General features: G+C 35.6%; 2 protein-coding genes across 5 annotated transcripts in view; both read right to left on the bottom strand.

The window, feature by feature from the left end:
• Positions 1 to 19,693, bottom strand: part of LOC123681682 — a 125,771-nt gene that overhangs the window by 56,021 nt on the left and 50,057 nt on the right. The window contains exon 1 of one of the 4 annotated variants that reach the window (XM_045619922.1): positions 5,064 to 5,609. The exons of the other annotated variants lie outside the window; for them this stretch is intronic. Within the exon in view, the coding sequence (XP_045475878.1) occupies positions 5,064 to 5,109 (46 nt within the window). The 5' untranslated portion in view covers positions 5,110 to 5,609. Of the gene's footprint in view, positions 1 to 5,063; positions 5,610 to 19,693 lie in introns of those variants that run through there. 4 annotated transcript variants of the gene reach the window in all.
• On the bottom strand, positions 11,376 to 12,684 carry LOC123681683 (dnaJ homolog subfamily A member 1-like). The gene has a single exon (XM_045619924.1). The coding sequence runs from the start codon at positions 12,590 to 12,592 to the stop codon at positions 11,408 to 11,410; it is 1,185 nt and encodes a 394-aa protein (XP_045475880.1). The 5' UTR covers positions 12,593 to 12,684; the 3' UTR covers positions 11,376 to 11,407.

Below are 19,693 nucleotides of genomic sequence, written 5' to 3'. Positions count from 1 at the left end.
AAGGATTAAACCAGTTTAAGTTTATTTTCGATCGTTTTCTCTCGTTTATGATCTTTCTGTGGATCGGGGGAGATTAAATGAGAATTAGCCACGAGACGTGGCGGATAAATCTTGGTAAGGACATAGACGTGAATGAACATAGAATGGTAGTTGTCTTAATGGAAATGGCCTACGTTAAGAAGATCAGATGATGCCGTGTGTCGATAAGAATGTCCTGATGTAAAATTTGTGTTTTTTTTTTCCAGATATATTGTTGGATGAGGTTAGGTTACGTGAATGAGCGTAGAATGGTAGTTAATAGAAATGGCCTACGTTAAGAGGATCAGATGATGATAAGCGAATAATATTTAATTCCAAAATCCGAAATTTATTCGCTTGTTTTTCACCAAAGGGTATAAGATTCAATGGAAACTGCAAACATGTGCTTTCCTGAAATTCACGACCTTTTATGCAACAAAATTATAAGTTTCTTCACATGCAAACCCTTGGATTGCAATGAAGAAAGAAAAAGCAAATTGAGATCCCTAATTTTCAATGGCAATCGTACATGTAATCAAGCTTTTAAGTGAAGAACCCTAATGATTGTAAAGAAATTTTATATATTCCTCAGACGTGAAATTTTATAATTCCAATTGGTATTTATAGTTTGAACTCTTTTTCTTTGTTGATGCTTTTATGTGGAAAACTTCTATTTTCAAAAAAATGTTATAGTTTCCAAAGATGTGAAATGTTTATAGTTTCCATCGTTGTGGAATTTATACTTATTTCTTTTGCAATCATAGAGTATAGAGAATCCTGTTACTGAAGACTCTATGGTTTTTACCTAGACTTATCTCCGGATTTTCAACATCCCAAGTTATAAATTCAACAGAAATGGATTCCATAAAATTCCACTTCCACGGAATCCATAAACTTTCCTGAATCACGAAACTTCCGAAATCAATGGCAATCATACATGAAATCAAGCTTTCAAGTGAAGAACACTGATGATTGTGATGAAAGTTTTTATATTCCTCAGACGTAGAATTTTAAAATTCCAACTGATGTGGAATTTATAATTTTAACTCTTGATTTGTTGATGCTTTCATGTGGAAAACTGTTAATTTCCAGAAAATGTTATAGTTTCCGAAGATGTGAAATGTTTATAGTTTCCTTTGATGTGGAATTCATACTTATTTTTTCGATTTGATCTTCGTTCTCTTCGTTGCAATTAAAGAGTATGGAGATTCCTATTACTGCTAGATACGTATCGAAGTCCCTGATTGCTATCCCCTAAACTATTCTCCCGATCTTCAAGAACCAAAATTATAAATTCCACAAAAATGGATTCCATAAAATTCCATCTCCATGAAATCAAGCTTTTAATTGAAGAACTTGGTGATTGTGAGGTAAGTTTATATACTCCCCAAACGTTGAATTTTATAATTCCAATTGATGTGAAATTATAATTTGGACTCTTCATTTGTTAATGCTTACATGTGGAAAACTGCTAATTTCCAGAAAATATTATAGTTTCCGAAAATGTGAAATATTTAGTTTCCATTGATGTGGAATTTGTACTTCTTTCTTCGATTTGATCTCGTTCTGTTTGTTGCAATCAAAGAGTATGGAGAATCATATTACTGATGGGTACGTACTGAAGACACTGATGGTTTCAAGATCCCAAATTATAAATTCCACAAAAATGGAATCCATAAAATTCCACATCCACGGAATCCATAAACTTTCCCGAATGACGATACTTAGTAATCTTTGCATGGATTCCACCTAAAGTGAACCTAAATAACCAAAGAACACCCCAAGATCGAACCTATAACGAACTCCGTCCTGATAAAAACCTCGTATCTGGTCAACCAGAAGGTCGTCCATTCTTGTGGAATTTCGAACGGGTGCAGACCATTCCTCGAATTAATAACGCCTGTAAAGGTAGCGTCGAATGGTTTATTATTATTCTATCAGTGTGCGGTGCCGAGTCATCGACAGCAGACAGGATGGACACTGAGTTCGAATTTGACATAGGAGAAGTCACACAGTGCGTATGTGAGGTCGAGATCGTCTTCTATGCTGACCACGGTTTCCGATGTCTGTAGGCTTCTCATTGGAAGTCTCGACCTTGCTATGTGAGTTTCAATTGAGAATCTAAAGGAATTTGTTTGTTACCACAATTGTTGGGGAGTGAAATTCTAAGGCAATTCAATTTCAAGTTAAGATCACTCAATATGATAACATTGAAAATTCTGTAGAACTTTTGCATTTGGTCTATCTTTTGATAAACAGGTAGGTTGGTGTGAAGATATGTCAAAAATTCAAGAGGTGATTCCTTGATTGAAGTTGAGGTCTGTTTTTCCTAAAATTACATTTTGAAGAAAACATTTCTCTTGAGTTTTTCTAGTGAAGATAAGAGAAGATAAATTTTAGGAACTTCAACAGATAATTCTTTGATTCGTCGTAAGTTCCATGGAATTCTTTGCGAATTCCACTCAGAGGATATCTAGTTGATATAATAGTGACTTCATACAGAGTAGATTAGGTCATGAGAGTCGTATTCTTGCTAAGTGATAAAACTCTTTCTTATCGAAAGATTTCTGTCTACTGCTTGCCAACATTTTTAACAAAAATATCGACCTGTCATAGCATTGCTCTTTCGTTTCTACCTGCTCTCACTGACAACGGTTAAAGGTCGACAAATATAAACAATTTCAACAAGGATACTCTACAAACTGTTACTGGAAGAATTCACCATACTGAATCCCTTCAGGGTAGACTTAAGACACTAAAGATCATGAACCCAAAGGTGGAATTTTCGAAATTTTGGCCACACTGTCAACATGACAGATGACTTTAATAATTTGTCATAAAAATTTACTACCTTCTTGAATATGAAGTATGCGGGATATTTGGAGTGGAGATAATATACTGAGGTTGAATAGTAACCTCGCTTTAATAATCTACATAATCTGTATAAGTTTTAGCTGTTATAGTTGCTCTATAAAGACCAATAAGAGTTTTCGTTTTGATATTAAGAAAAAAGAGTAGTTGTACCCATATTTTGAGAAAAATCAATGGATGTTTATTTCATTGTAAAGAGGAAGGTGAAAATTTTTCACTAGGTTCACTATTGCTGACAAAGAAGATGCAAAAGTGCTTTAGTTTTTCGAAGTATGACTACAAAATTCACACAATTTTTAATGATTTTAATATGTTGTTGATAGCAGACTCTTCGAAATAAAAGCTTTATTGGAAAACCCTTTATAAGATCAATGCTTCCCAAGTTCAAATCTTTTTTTTCCAAATGATCTATTACCCATAACATTTTAAATGTTTAATCATCAAAAGAATCTGTCAATATCGAGTTCCTACTTTTCCCTATCAATAAACGAAAAACTCATAACAGTAATTTTTCATCTGACCAGTTAAAGGTGAAGAACAATAGACTGTTAGACACATATTAAAACATACCGTCAGAGATGGCATATTATTCAAACCCATACAACTTTTCTTAGAAAGGCCATAAATTCAACTCTCGTAAGACCTCTTGGAAAGCTTGGTAAACATAAAACTTGGCGTTAAATATGGATTTTGTTCGCGAAGGACAATGTCACAGCAAGAGATTAAGCCAACACTCAATTGCCAGGTGAATATTATTCAAAGTACGTTTGGTTCCCATTTTTTTTGGCTTATCCTCTAAAATGTGAGAGAGTTCAACGTGAGATTAAGACAGAAACCTCTTAGTGTAAACAAGTAGTTACTGTTTTCATTGTTGAAGTGTAGAGTTATTACTCGTAATGTTTTCTTGGAACAAGTCGAATTTTCGAATGGAAAATACCACAATTGATTGCGCAAATTTTTCAATTCATTTGTATTCTGAATAATTGATTTTAGGAAAATATCTTTAATAACACTTATTGAAAGAATTCAAGGGTCAATTGGATTGCAAATAACATGGTTAAAATCCCAGTGTTCGTTTGTTTGTTCATTTTTAGCGAGTGACTCCAACGTAAGATCAGGGCAGAAAAACTTTTTGGTGTATACAAGTCAATATGTTATTTATTGTTTACTCGTTGTCTTATTTGTCAGCTATTTCAATAACATATTAAGTTTTGGATTCAAAATCATTCATTTTTCACATAGTTCTTCTAGATGATATCTGATTATTTATAAAATTCAATTCAAATTAAAAAATAGTTTTAGTGCAATTGAAATTCTTCCTATTTTTCACAGTGTATTAAAGTTCAGAATGACAGAGTACCTATTATATAACTTGCAAATTATTGTAGTAATTTGAATCTGAAGGTTTTCATAATTGAAACAATGTAGAGACAATTTTTCAGAGATCCAAACGAAAAAAGAAGAAACAAAAGGTGTTGGACATCACTAAAAGTTACCGAACATAAAAGATAACAATTTCATCTCTACTAAAATTACGATAACTCAAAATAAGTTTTCTATAAAAATATATATTTTTCATTCCATTACGATCTGAAAATAATTATACAGTCTTAATAAATTATTTCAACCTCGTATTGACCTTTGAAATGTTCTTCACCATCTTCCTCAATACTAGCAATTATTCTACCTATATGACAAAAATTTTGAAGTGAACTACTTGTTTACAAACCCTCGAGAAGTAAATTGAGAATATATCAAAAGCCTCTTTGAATTCACATTAATCTATAAAAAGCCTGAATATTCAAACGATATACTCCTGGAGATTTCAACATGTGATTAAGAAAGAAACATTTGTAGTTCTAAAAGTTGATATCAATTAATTTTTGATTCATTAAGAAAAAATAGTAGATTTTACTGATGTTGTGACAATATTAATGGATGTCTCTTTCATTTTCGATATTTTTCTTATACGTCCAATCAATGATACTAAAAAAACTGTTGTCATTTAATATTATGAAGAATTTAGTGGATTCTTCAAGGAGATTTCAATAATGGATAAGGCCAGAAACATGTGGAAGTTCAGAAATATAGGTAGATACTATCGCAATTTTTTTCTGAATCAGATATCACCCTGAACTAAGATTGAATATATTCTCGACGAAGACAAAACATACCTGAATAACACCAAGTTGGCCAAACCACTTCGCTTCTAATATCCATAATAACAAATCAAATATCCATTTTCCAATCTCGACAACACAAAAAAAATCCGTCTTTTTCTTTACACCAACACAAAAATACACCTGTTCTTTGCTCCAATAAAAAAAACAAAACTAAGGTCGACCAAACAAAAAATCTGATAAATATCACATGCACGCTTAAAAAAAATGTTTTCTCGATTGTTATTCGTATTATCCTTGCAGATATCCTCAAATCCCGCAATTCCAAATCACAATCCACCAACAAAACCTTCGATCTACCCTTATTTTCCGAGATCGAAGAAAAAATCCACCACCGACAAATCGGCGCGACTAGGGGGTCGTGCGGACGGACGCGCGTACCTACGATTGGCAGGTGCAACTGACACTGGGCCGGTCTCTGGTCGCGTTTACGGAGATGAAGAACTTTCAGGCAAGCTCGCCCTGCGATCGCGGCGTGCACTGATCAACGAGTGCTCTGGAATCGGTGGCCACCACTCAAGCGCCTGTCATTTGTTTGGGAGACTGGTAGCGTGAGGTGTTTAACGACTGACCGGCAGTCGAGGACGATAGTCGTATGTTTTTTTTTTTTACGTTAGGAGGCTGTTCGTCGACAGGTGAACGTCGGGGTTGGGTTGGGCCAAGAGGTTTCGGGGTTAAAGGTGCGAGGGGAAGGATTTTGCGGGGTTAAAGGTGCTTGAGAAGGTAGTAGGGATATGGACCTTGTAGCAGGTTGGCTTGTAAATTGAAGTAGAGGTGAAGAAGTTATCTAAACTACTAGTTATTAATGTTGCGTTTATTGAGTTCAGGGGGTTTAAATTTATCTATAGTCAATACGTCAAAGGCGATAATAAGGGATTCAACCATAGAGTAATAAACAAAGATAGAGGAAGTATACTCAATTTTTACATGTTCCCAACATGGTTAGATTACGTAGTCGGATTGTGATATATTTTGAAATTCACAATTTTACTATATCGTTATGAATGTGTATTATATTGAATGAAATATATTTATTTGAGTGATTCCCAATTAAATATGCAAATTTGAATATTTGGAATCCGATATTTTTTCTAATTGTCGAATTTATAATAAGCAGAATATTTATTATTTTCTGTATCTACCTCCTGAAATCCAAGGTTTGGCAACTTTTGCTCTCCTAGTGTCATCGGTTGTTTCACGTCGTTTGGCGCGCTTGAAGTTTGTTTTCTGAATTTCTGATATATTTAGGTATTTATTTCAATATATTTTGAGTTAATAAAACGTTGATTCACTATGGGACATAAGAAGTGCATTTTTTGTGGAGAAACTCGCGAATTGAGTGGAATATCGTATCACTGATATGTTTTCATTTCCGCGCGCTTCATGTCAAATTTGATAGTTCATGTTGAGACAAAATTTTCTTACTGAAAACGACATATGCTCGCTCTATCTATGTTTAGTACTCTGAGGATTCAACCGACTTCTAAATAACTTAACGATGTTTCCAAAATAAATGTTGAGAATCGAAACTATGCGCGTCGCTTAAAAATAACTGAGAATATTGCTGCTGTAGAGCATAGTCTTGATGAAAACCCAGGTTTTTCTATTCATCGTCGATGTTGGGAACTATGCATTCCATATACGATATTACATCGTATTTTGCATAAAGCCTTAGGTCAAGTTTGTCGCACTTATTTACTTACACCCTGAATATAGAAAAATTATATCTGCTTGCAAAATTTTGTGTCGATGGTGTCGCCAAAACCATAAAATTAAAAAAAAATGAAGAAAGCCCTGATGACGTGATAGGGTTTTCGAACGCTCGTTCATTCATAAACCAATTGCGTCGTTGGATACCACAAATATGAACGAACGTAAATAAAGTTGAATTTTTTTACATTTCCCCTTAAAAAAAAGTCGATGGTTGTGTTATGGGTATGTTCAAATGTATTATTCATTTAATTTTCTAGCATTAGCTACGATCAACAATCATGATCATAAAATTTTGAACGGTGTAGCCTTAATAGCTGGCAATTGCAATCAAGTAGAAACGTTTCCATCAAACCTTTGGTAAAACGTTTGAGAGCGAATCTCGATAGTATACACTAATTTGTTCAACAATCCACGGGTTGTTAAACTTCCAGGGAATAAAACAATAAAATGAGGTTATTACATGTCAAATCACACATAGGTACAATACCTCGATAAAAAAGGTTAATTGTATGGATTGTTTGGAAAGAGAATGGGTTGAAATTTCCATTTCGAAATGAGCTATTGGATTCTTCACGATAGTTATTGAGGATAATTAACTTAGAGACAGTTTTGGTTTCTTCGAATGTGTTCAATTGAATTCTACAAATATTCAAGTTCGTCAAAGATCCAATTCAAAAAATATTGCTTGAATTGTGTCAGCAAAACTTTGTATTCTCAGAAAAACAACAACTGGCTATATTCACAGAAGCCTCAATCGATTAAGCTCATGAACAAACTCAAAAATATGACGAAATGAATTTCTCAGGGAACTTACCTCAGAGGAAAGAAAAGATAGAGGTGCCCTTAGAAGAAAATAGCGTTGTATTGTAATCAATTGCAACAGTATGATGATAAAGTGAGATAGGACAACAACAAACCTGCAAAATTGACAACTAGAGGGGCGGTAAACATTTCAGTGGCGTAGTCAATGGTTCTCTTACTGCTTCTTATTAAGTTTTCGGTGCTGAAATGTTTGGAACAAACATATGCATATTTGGGCAAATTGTTCATTTGCAATATTAATACGTGGCACCATATTTTGCTAAATTCTCTATTTGAAGGAAACCTACAAATGTTAGCATTGAATTAAGTTTTCGATATCTCACAAATACTACGCTATAGACGAGATATATTCTACGCCTGTGGACTCAAAACGTGAACTTACCTATGATAGGTTAGGTTTTCATTTCCGATGTTTTACACACTATACATGTTTTTCGAGTATTTACCATGATTAAAATTAACAATATGTAACTTAAAATTCACAAACTTGTATGAAATAACGCCGATTACAAACGTGAAATTAAAATGAACAGTTAACCCTTAACGCACCTCTAGTTGACACGTGCAATAACAACAACAGAACCGTGTTGCCAAATCCTCAGAATATTCGCAAAACATCTATGCCACAGAACGGAGAAAAGATTACTTCTTCCTCAGAATGGCAACGCAGTACATTATAAGTAATTTGTAAACAAAAATGTTATAGCGATGTCAACAAATGATATAAGGCACCTCTATCTTTTCTTTCCTCTGAGGAACTTACCCTCAAAAACATAAAAAAATGAATTTTCTCCAGGAATATCCCCGTATTCCTTCCTAACCAATCACCGCCTTTGACCTTCCCTAACCTTGAAAACTCCGTGACCAGACAAACATCGAAAACAAATCCCGCCTTTTACGATCGAAGGCGAAAATTAACAACACGCATCGTACCCGGAAGTATCGAAGTCCAAACGTGAAGTTCATAACAATTCTTCAGCTGGCAGCGTTTATTGTTCCGCTCGTGGATGTACGGACAGACCTCGAGGTCCGAATCTAATCGAGAAACAGACGTCGACTGTTCTCCAACTCCAAATATTTACATAAACTTTCCATACTAAATTATTGAGTCGATTCGGACGCATTATGATGGTGCAGTAATATGCCATTAGTGAGAGAATTATGAATGGGTTCCGTTGCTTCTTCTTCTTCTTTCTAATAGGATCGTTCATTCATTGGATTGGAAATGTTGTAGCTTGAATTTATTGAGTTGAAGTTCATCATTATACCAACGTGTGTGGAGAACTTTATTTATTTATTCATTTTTTTAAATTATTTTGTTATTTAATGGATTAGGTCCTTACCATAGAGTAATAAACATAGATAGAGGGAGTATACGCAATGTTTACATGTCCCTAACAGGGTTAGATTACGTTGCCGGATTGTGATATATTCTCGAATCCACAATTTTACTATATCGTTATGAATGTATATTATATTGAATGAAATATATTCATTTGGGGATTCCCGATTAAATATACAAATTTGAATATTTGGAATCCGATATTTTTCCTAATTGTTGAATTTATAATAAGCAGAATATATTTTATTATCTGTATCTATCTGCTGAAATCCAAGGTATGACAACTTTTGGTCTCCTAGTGTCATCGGTTGTTTCACGTCGTTTGGCGCGTTTGAAGTTGGCATTACAGTTCAAGATGGCTGTCAAGTGATTTATTTTTAGTTTGGTTTGGCAATTCATCATGAATAGACTCATGCCTGAACAACGCTTGCAAATAGTGCAATTTTATTTCGAAAATAATGGTTCTGTGCGGAATACGTATCACGCACTACGTCCATTTTATTTTATTTAGCGATGAAGCGCACTTCTGGTTGAATGGCTAAGTCAACAAACCAAACTGCCGCATTTGGAGTGAAGCTAATCCTCAAGTGTATGTCGAAACACCGTTACATCCAGAAAAACTGACTGTTTGGTGCGCTTTATGGGCTGGTTGAATCATTAGTCCGTACTTCTTCAAAAACGATGATGGTCAGAACGTTACAGTCCATGGTGATCGGTATAGAGCCATGATTACTAACTTTTTCATTCCTGAATTGAACAACCATGATGTCCAGGAGCTGTAATTCCAATAAGACGGCGCAACATGTCACACAGCTCGTGCCACAATCGATTTATTGAAAGACACGTTTGGTGACCGCCTAATTTCACGTTTTGGACCAGTGAATTGGCCTCCAAGATCTTGTGATTTAACACCGCTAGACTACTTTCTGTGGGGCAATGTAAAGTCATTGGTCTATACGGATAAACCACAAACCCTTGACCATCTGGAAGACAACATTCGCCGTGTTATTGACGATATACGGCCACAAATGTTGGAAAAACTCATCGAAAATTGGACGTCCAGATTGGACTACATCCGAGCCAGCCGTGGCGGTCGTATGCCAGAAATCATATTTGAAATGTAATGCCACAAGATTATCTTGCGGATAAATAAAATTCATGCCAATCGAATAATCCATCGTTGTTTCATTGCAATTCAAAGTTCTATAGCTCTAAAAAAACACCCTTTAGATACATTATATGTATACTATTCTGAAATATTTTCACTAGAATCGTAATCGTTCAACACTATAAAATAAATTACCAGAAAAATACGTGATAATTATAAGGTACAACCAAATAATACAAAGTCATAGTAACACACACGATATGACATCATAGTAAACTTTCATTCATCCTATACGAACACACACGTTACCTGAAAATTGTTCAGCCTCAAATTGGAAAAGATCGAACGCAAATTCAAGGATGGGATCGTAAGTTCTTACATAACGTGGCTACATATGAAGGAACTACGACCTTTTCAACGTTATTAAGTATAATTATGAAGAAGCAGCGGCATCACGAAATAAATAACTTAATTATCTTCATCCTCGTGAGCGACATATCAACGTTAAAGGCGAAACTCGAATTAAATCCTGATCTGGTCATTCTGAATATTCGATTACGTTATTTTTCGTTTCAACTCGAATAAAAAAAAATTGAGAATTTTTTTTCATATGATTGGATATAAGGCCCCTTCATAAGTGAGTTCCAAGTTTTTTACACGTTATTCATTCGTTCACTTTACTTTTCGAATCCACCCTGTATATTTTATCCTGAGACAGATTTTGAGCTATCAGCCATTCTTGGATACCAATACAAAAACTAGTTATAGACAGAATTTCACCATAATCTGTATACTTAATTTTATATTAATTTATCTATAGGTATTCGACAACTTTTGAAGTTCAATTCTAGTGAGTTAGTTTTTCTAAAATTATCGAAAAAACTTCGTAAGAATATATCTCCGAAATCATTGGATAGATTTTCAGATTTTTTCAATCATTGATGTTGAGAAGAGAAGACCTCGATAAAAGTGTAAAATCAATTTGAAGATAAAATCTCTAGAAAGTACAAATAGTTTAAGGTATCGTCATAGAAACCTATTATCACATTTATGAGCGATCTCGAAACAACCATAAATTTTCCAACACGTGCTTCTATAATTGCTATAATAGATCGATAATGCTATACCTGCTATGGAAAACCATGCAATTTCAGTTAGCAATTTTCACCAGTGGTGTTTTTTCCAACTCGATAACTCGATTAATATATAGTTTTGAACTTTTTGCAAATCATTTTCAATAGTTATTATAAGGTATTACCAAAAAAATAGCTGTCAACAAGTATCATGAGAGAAGCCCTAAAAACAAGAACACAAAAACTAGTTTTGATATTGGAAATCTTTAGTGAAGGACAATCAACTAGTAGCACACTGTAATTCTTGTATAGACTCATCAGATTCCATCATCCTTTGACTACGATGCCTCTTAGCCTCAACCTCAGGGTCGAAGGTTTCCAGCGTACAACTCTTAGCCTTACTAGGAACCTTGATCTGAGGTCTCGGTCCTAGAATTCTTTCCAGATCTGTAATAATAGTTTCCTCCAAAGTATCAGGAAACTCCACGAAGAACTGTATAATAAGCCTACCCTTATCGTTGGGATTCTGGAAATAGGGCATACCTTCATCTATAATTAGCTTTATATCTCCATGCTTCATAACTGTACCTTTCGGCACAGCTATGTGCAAATCTCTGTTATCTAAAGACTTAAAAGTTTTTTGGAAACCACAAAGAGCTTCAATCAGCTGGATATCCATCCTCATCAGAAGGTCTTCTTCGGATCTTGAAAAAACTGGATGTTCCTTCTCCTCAAGGATTATTATGATGTCTCCAGGTTCTTTTTCAGGTTCTTCATTACCCTGACCTTTGATTATGATCTTTTGTGAGTCCAACATGCCTTTCTCAACTTTAACAGTTACATTTTTGGATACTTCGTTGACTCTACGTCCGTTGCATTTCTTGCACAAGTCTTTGGCGTCTATTTGCTCTCCAGTACCATTACATTCCCTGCAGAGCCTCTGGGTCTGTCTGATCATACCAGGAGCTACCTCCGTGGTCCTTATGATGATCCCATGACCATCGCAGATCTTACACTTAACAGTCTTTCCACTCATACTTCCTTTACCCTTACACTTATCACAAAGCACGTTTCTCTTAATGGTGATCTTCTTGTTAGCCCCATTATACAGTTCCTCCAGACTCACAGCAAGCTCATGGATGATGTCCCTACGACTCCTCTCGCTCCTCCTCTTCCCAGATGTACCAGCATTGAAGAACATATCGAAAAGGTTCATAGGATTGGAGTAAGGTACTCCACCTCCGGTCTTAATGGCTTGCTCTCCTCCTTCATCATATACCGCCCTCTTCTGAGGGTCAGATAGGACCTCGTAGGCTTGGGATATCCGAGTGAACCTATCACCCTCCTGAGGGTTCTTGTCAGGGTGGTATTGGAGAGCTAATCTTCGGTACGCTTTCTTGAGGTCCTCATCTGTGCAATCAGGCTGGACTTCTAGGATGTCATAGAACTCAGTTTCGTGGACCATTTGATCTCCGGAGGGGGCGAGAGGTAGATGGATTTGTGCAACATTGGTGACACTTGGAATTTGGTGACGTGGGTCACAGAACTTTGGAGGTGTCAAAATTGAAAGGTGGGATGAGAGGTTGAGTGTTTGGTGTTCTGTGTTTCTTTGGTTTATGGGGAATCTTTGCATGTTTTTCGATGTTATTTTTCGTAGAAATTTGTTGGTTTTGGAGAAATATGTTGAGAAATATCGGAATTGGTTTTAGAGAAGGGAGTTTCATTTGAGACCAAAATCGAATTTTCGGGTTTTTGTGAACTCACTTATCTATTTAAAATGATCGGTATTTGCCTCATTATTGAAATAGATATGAGATCTTTTGAAGATTGTATGAAGGCTAGGTTAACCTCGCATCTGAATGTCAGAGTCATTACCATAAAACTTAAATATGTTTTATCATATCTAAATCACATCGTGTTTCAAAGGTTATAAGGAAATATATAATAGTCTAACTTTTTTATTTGATATTATTTCTATACGATACAAAGCATTAAATTTCCATATTTCAGATGTTGTTTAAATGGTAAATAAATATTATTATTATTAATATTCTTCGAAATTCTCACCCGAAAAAGGCCTAGTGTGATACAGGATTTATGATTCAAGTGTACTTTTGAAGCACGTGAAACGTATTGAATGTGCTTCAAACGCACTTGTATCATACATTATTATGCCTACATCATAACATCAACTGTTGTAAATAACTTTAAATCGGGATAATGCTTCTCTGAATTGTTGTTGAAAATATTATTTGACAGTTCATATATGACTGATACTTTCTTATAGTGATCTTTCAATTTTTCGATACCATTTTTGTAGTACGATTTGTCTTTCCAGTGCGCATTCTTTTGAGGTCTGAGAACAGGAAAAAGTCGCCGGAGGCCAGATCTGGCGAATACGGTGGATACAGAAGCAATTCGGAGCCCAATTAATGCAATTTTGCAATTGTTCTCATTGATTTGTGACACGGTGCATTATCTTGATGAAACAGCACCTTTTTTTCTTCAAATGAGGCAGTTTTTTAACGATTCCTTCCTTTAAACGATCCAATAACGCTATATAATAATCGCTGTCGATGGTCTGGCCCTTTTGGAGGAAATTAATGAATATTATACCTTGCGCATCCCAGAATACTGATGCCATAACCTTGCCAACTGACTGTTGTGTTTTTTCTCGCTTTGGATTCGGTTCAACGTGTGCAGTCCATTTAGCTGACTGTCGATTGGACTCCGGAGTGAAATGATGGAGCCATGTTATATCCATTGTCACATATCGACGCAAAAATTCAGGTTTATTGCACCTAAACAGCTTCAAACACTACTGCACCCATTTTGCACACAGCTTTCTCATGTACAAATATTCATGAATGATGTGATGTACACGTTCAAATGAAATCATCACAATATCTGCTATCTCGATCTACTTCACTTCACGGTCATTCAAAATTATTTCGTGAACTTTTTTGATTTATTTGTCGGCGACAGCCTCTTTTGGGGTCTACTGCGTTCGCCGTCTTCGATGCTCATTTCACCACGTTTAAACTTAGCATACCAATCATTGACGATTGATTTTCCTGGTGCAGACCCAGTAAACTCTTCATCAAGCCAAGATTTTGCTTCAACTGTATTTTTTCCCTTCAAAAAGCAATATTTTTTCAGTACACAAAATTCTTTTTTTCCATATTTTTTCAAATAACAAAAATAGCTACACTCACAACGCAATATCTCACAAACTAATGGTCGGACTGCTGTCAAATTTTGACACGTATCGTTTGAAGGATGGTACTAACTAAAAATCATATGGATTTAGTACTAGCACCGCCATCTGTGCATCAGACCGGGGTCTTTTCAATTGGCCTGATATATCATTCTTTAACACATGTAAAAATGAACCCAGAAAATTTTCCTTGCAGGTTCATTCAACTTCATCAGCTACCCATCATTTTTTTTACAACAAATTTTTTTATTGATCACTAAATTAATTATCAACATTTTCACATCGGAATTCCATCATAATCTCCATAAAATCCTTTTTCTGTTACGAAACATCCACTTATGGTTCTTGTTAACAAGAAATGACGATCATTCAGGCAACCTACTCCAAACGACTGATGTGAACCCGTAAATTTCTGTCTTTACGATTGAATTCAAACCTGAGGCTTGGTTTTTAATTAACAGATTATCGGATCAATTAATTACAATGAAGACAGATACGATAATTTATGTTGGTTGGTCCACTTTTGAGGATGATGAAAGCGTTTTCTGGTTTTGGCTTCGAACCAATTTTTTTTGGTATTTACGGTGGCGACCTTGTTAAAAGCGAGGATTATTTTGAACTTTTGCATGTCAGCGGATGTTGGTTGAGTGATGGTTATGGCTTATGGACGGCCAGAAGTTGTAACAACTCGAAATTTCGATGTTTCGGATGGACCATTAACATATTACGAAATAATGAATCTTGTGATTTATGTGAAGGTCTGTAATTTGGATTTGGAACTAACCAACTTCTAGTCTTTACGAAATTTTAGTAGAACACAGATGTTCATATCTACTAATGGTAAAAAGTATGACTAAAATTTGGATTCTATCTCTTCAACTTGTGACAATATTTGAATATGTCCTCTCAGAGATCCAGTCATAAGTGCCATTGGTGGGAAAGGGTCGTAAAAGATGGGCACTAGCTGTATTTCATAGCCACATAAGCTACCCTTACTTGAAATTTCCCACATATTGAGCCAATTGAAAAGTTCCTGGTCTAATAAAGAGATGATTAAATCCATATGATTTTAGTTAGTGTCAACCTTCAAACGATACGTTTCAAAATTTGACAGCACTCTGACCATTAGTCTGTGAGATATTGCGTTGTGAGTGTAGCAAGTTTTGTTATTTGAGAAAAGATGGAAACTGTAGAATTTCGTGTGATGATAAAATATTGCTTTTTGAAGGGAAAAATACAGTGAAGTTGTATCCTTCATCATGTAGACTCAATAAACCTAAACTAAAGTTTAGGTCCATGTAGGTTTGTTAAAAATTAATATGAAGATGAACAAACTTGCATATGATATTCAACTCCAATTCCAATACTTGTCAATAACATCATTCATGATACATTTGTTTTAGACATCCACGGAATGTCATAGAACTTTTAAATTATGATAGTTTGACAATCAGCAAAGATTATAAAGTATTGTTTATTTTAGTATTCAGAGTATTTAATTTACAGGCGATTCAAATGGAAGGCTATAATTTCACAAGTTTTGATGAAATTGTTCATTCTTCACGGCCAAAGCGTATAAATTTCCTCTTGTTCATTAGTACTTAGTCAGGATACACATCTCATTAAACATTCTGCATGTTCTCAGAACAATTTGACCGTGAAGAATAAACAATTTCATCAAAACTTATGTATATCACTTATTGCCTTCCATTTGAATAATTTTTCTATTGAATATTTGTTATAGAATATTTAAATTGATATTTCAATATGTTTACCATTCTACTTTACCATTTTGTGTGAAATTTACACACACTTCGTGTATATATTCATGGCATTATTTTATCCAGCATTTTGAGCTCCGATATGACTCTTGTACTCTTTCAATCCTGCCTTTAAACGAAGCTACGAGAAATGCATCAATCGGAACGAATGATTCCAAAAAGATCAAGAGATCGACAACTAGCGAGTTTAGAAGATCACATGGGCGTGCTGCTGACTTGTGATTAACAACTGTATAAGTAAATGCTCCACTTTCAACACATTTCTCAAATGAAAGTGCTATTTCGTCTTGACCCGAAGAACACCTGCGCTCAACTCGTGCTGGCTACTTTTACCCAGGAGAAGGTCGTTTCTCGAAGGTGCCACGACCTTACCTTTCGCAAAAGCGAATCTTGAGACTGGCACCTTCCACATTTTCTGATTATTTACGAGATTTCTTATATGATATGTTGCGAACTGCTTTCGTGTTTAGATTGAGTACAGATAGGATCAGCATCCTCGAGGGGGAAGATAAGAAGTTCGAGTGATTGGTCATTCCAGGCACACCTCACTTGGATTTTGAAGTTCTTTTTTGCTGGGTGATTTGTAAAAATGGTCAAAGTACTCGTTGATACTGGATCAAAGGTTCGCCAAAAAATGAGTGTTACCCTTTGGGTTCTATTTTGAGTACAAAATCAGGAAGCCCTACAAGTTCTATGCAAACTTTGACAGATGATAGCTGTGCTCGTTCATTTTTTTTCTATGAACATAGGACCAATTCGTTTTAGATTAGAAGTTAGACTTTTGAAAACTTGTAACAGGTCAATTGAAAAGTCCGCAGTCTACCGTAGTAAAATTTTTTTGGCAAAATTCGATTTTATTATTCAACAAGTTGCCTTTGAGAGCGATACAGCGATTATAGCGATCTTACAACTTTTCGATACCATTTTTGTAGGACGATTTATCTTTCGCTTCAAAATAGGCCTCAGTTTCGCCAATTGCTTCTTTATTTGGGCTAAATTTCTTTCCAGCGAGCATTCTTTTGAGGTCTGAGAACAGGAAAAAGTCTCTGGGGGCCAAATCTGGCGAATACGTTGGATGCAGAAGCAATTCGAAGCCCAATTCATGCAATTTTGCCATTTCTTTCATTGATTTGTGACACGGCGCATTGGCTTGATAAAACAACACCTTTTTTTAAATGTAGTCGTTTTTCAACGATTTCATCCTTTAAACTATCCAATAACGCTATAAAATAATCGCTGTACCCTGTTCGGTGACAAACGCTCAAAAATATCCTCGTCAATGCGTATAAAAACAACAACACGAACTTCAACCAGCTTGCAGCAGGGTATAATCAAACATAACGAAAGAACAAACGTTCCATTCATACCAACCCAAACTGATCCACCTCTCCCCCTCTCTCGACATAGAAACAGAAACGTCGATCAGTCCAATTCTAGGTTAGGTTCAAAGGTGCACCACTAATGAACTTGACGCGCCTCTCACCAGACCAAAACCAAACCTGAATATCACTTCTTCATTATGAAAGTGACCTGGTAATAATTGGTCCAATGCTAGAAGCGAACGGGTTTGGTGCTCAATTTTTTTTTTTACGGCTTCGAATTGATGACCGTTCAGATAACAAGAGCACTGGAAGCCGCCACACCCATGTATGATCGCATAATCAATCCTGAATGTCATATCGGAGATAATGTCTATTTTCGTATCACTTCCAAAGGATGGCCGGTCGGATTCTTGGGACGGGAAAAGGTTAAGGACTGATTGGGTGGGGATTGGTACGCCTGCGACGTTTTTTTCGTTGGGTAACTTTCGGTTGTCGCTACTGGAATTGTGATGGATTGCGAAATTGGAGGGTTGGTCCGGATAGAAATCGCGTCGTGTGTGGAGCGCTTTAACTTGAGGTTAAGGCCGAATTAGGAAATCTAGGGATCTGTCAAATTGTGGCATCGTTGGCCATAAGAGTATTATTTTTAGTTTGTCATAAGACTATTATTGTTTGTATTCCAATTTCCTTACAGCATAGTTTGAGTGTATTTTTTTATAATTTTTGACTGTGGAGCTGTGGATTTTACCATGTCCACTCTCTATTCTTAGAAACAGTTCAAAACTAAAATAAAATTCAGAATCCAGTGGTAACCAGAGATATATTCTATGCTGCCAACATCAGAAACCATTGAAAGAGACACGTGCTCTGGACTCTTAAATGGGAAGCTGCAGAAGATGAATTTGAAGGTTATGTCGTTATGAATACTTGCTACACACTACGCAGAAAGAAAATTGGATAATGACAGTGATTAAATATTAATGTATACTAATTAATTATGTATGCTTCAAACTAATCACTGTCACTAGAAAAATTGAAGTGATACGTATTAAAATAAAGGTATAATGGTCGGATAAAATATGGTTTCCGCTTGCAAAAGACACTTAAATTTTGGCTAATGTAGGTTCCTTAAAAATTAATATGCTAATGCACTAACTTGCAAATGATACTCAACTGCAATATTCATCAATAACAGTATTTAAGTCCGAATTCCTCTAGACCTTTTTCGCAATTGTTTTCTGACAGATATCTGCCAACATAAACTTTTTTAAGCTTATTGCAGACCTGCAAATCTTGATGTTATATTTGAGGTGCCATTTGACTGATATCGTTTTCCATAGTCAATGACATTTTAGGCCAATTGAAAAGATGAAAAAAAAATTTCGTGAGTTGATAAAATATTGGTTTTTGAAATAAAAATTCAGTTGAAGCAAAATCTTGGCTTGATGAAGAGTTTCCGGGGTCTGCACCAGGAAAATCAACCATCATTGATTGGTATGCTGACTTTGAACGTGATGAAATGAGCACCGAAGACGGCGAACGCAGTGGACGCCCAAAAGAGACTGCCACAAAATAATTTTGAATGACCGTAAAGTGAAGTTGATCGAGATAGCAGACATTTTGAAGATATCATCTGAACGTATACATTATATCATTCACGAATAATTGTACATGAGAAAGCTGTATGCAAAATTGGTGTCGCCCAAGCTCACAATCGATCAAAAGCAACAACGTGTTGATGATTCTGAGCAGTGTTAGAAACTTTTTAATTGCAATAAACCGGAATTTTTGCGTCGATATGTGATAATGGATGAAACATGGCTCCATCATTTCACTCCGGAGTCCAATCGACAGTCAACTGAGTGGACTGCACACAATGAACCGAATCCAAAGCGAGGAAAAACACAACAGTCAGCTGGCATGGTTATGGCATAAGTATTCTGGGATGGGCGAGGTATAATATTCATTGATCACCTCCAAAAGGGTCAGACCATCAACAACGATTATTATATAGCTTTAAAAAACGGCCCCATTTGAAGAAAAAATGATGCTGTTTCATCAAGACAATGCGCCGTGTCACAAATCAATGGAAACAATGACAAAATTGCATGAATTGGACTTCGAATTGCTTCTGCATCCACCGCATTCGCCAGATCTGGCCCCAGCGACTTTTTTCTGTACTCAGACCTCAAAAGAATGCTCGCTGGAAAGAAATTTAGCGCCAATGATGAAGTAATCGCGGAAAC

This window comes from Harmonia axyridis, chromosome 6 (assembly GCF_914767665.1).
Source record: "Harmonia axyridis chromosome 6, icHarAxyr1.1, whole genome shotgun sequence".
Classification (NCBI taxonomy): domain Eukaryota; kingdom Metazoa; phylum Arthropoda; class Insecta; order Coleoptera; family Coccinellidae; genus Harmonia; species Harmonia axyridis.
The sequence above is the reverse complement of the archived record's forward strand: the minus strand, read 5'-3'. Positions and strand labels throughout refer to the sequence as shown.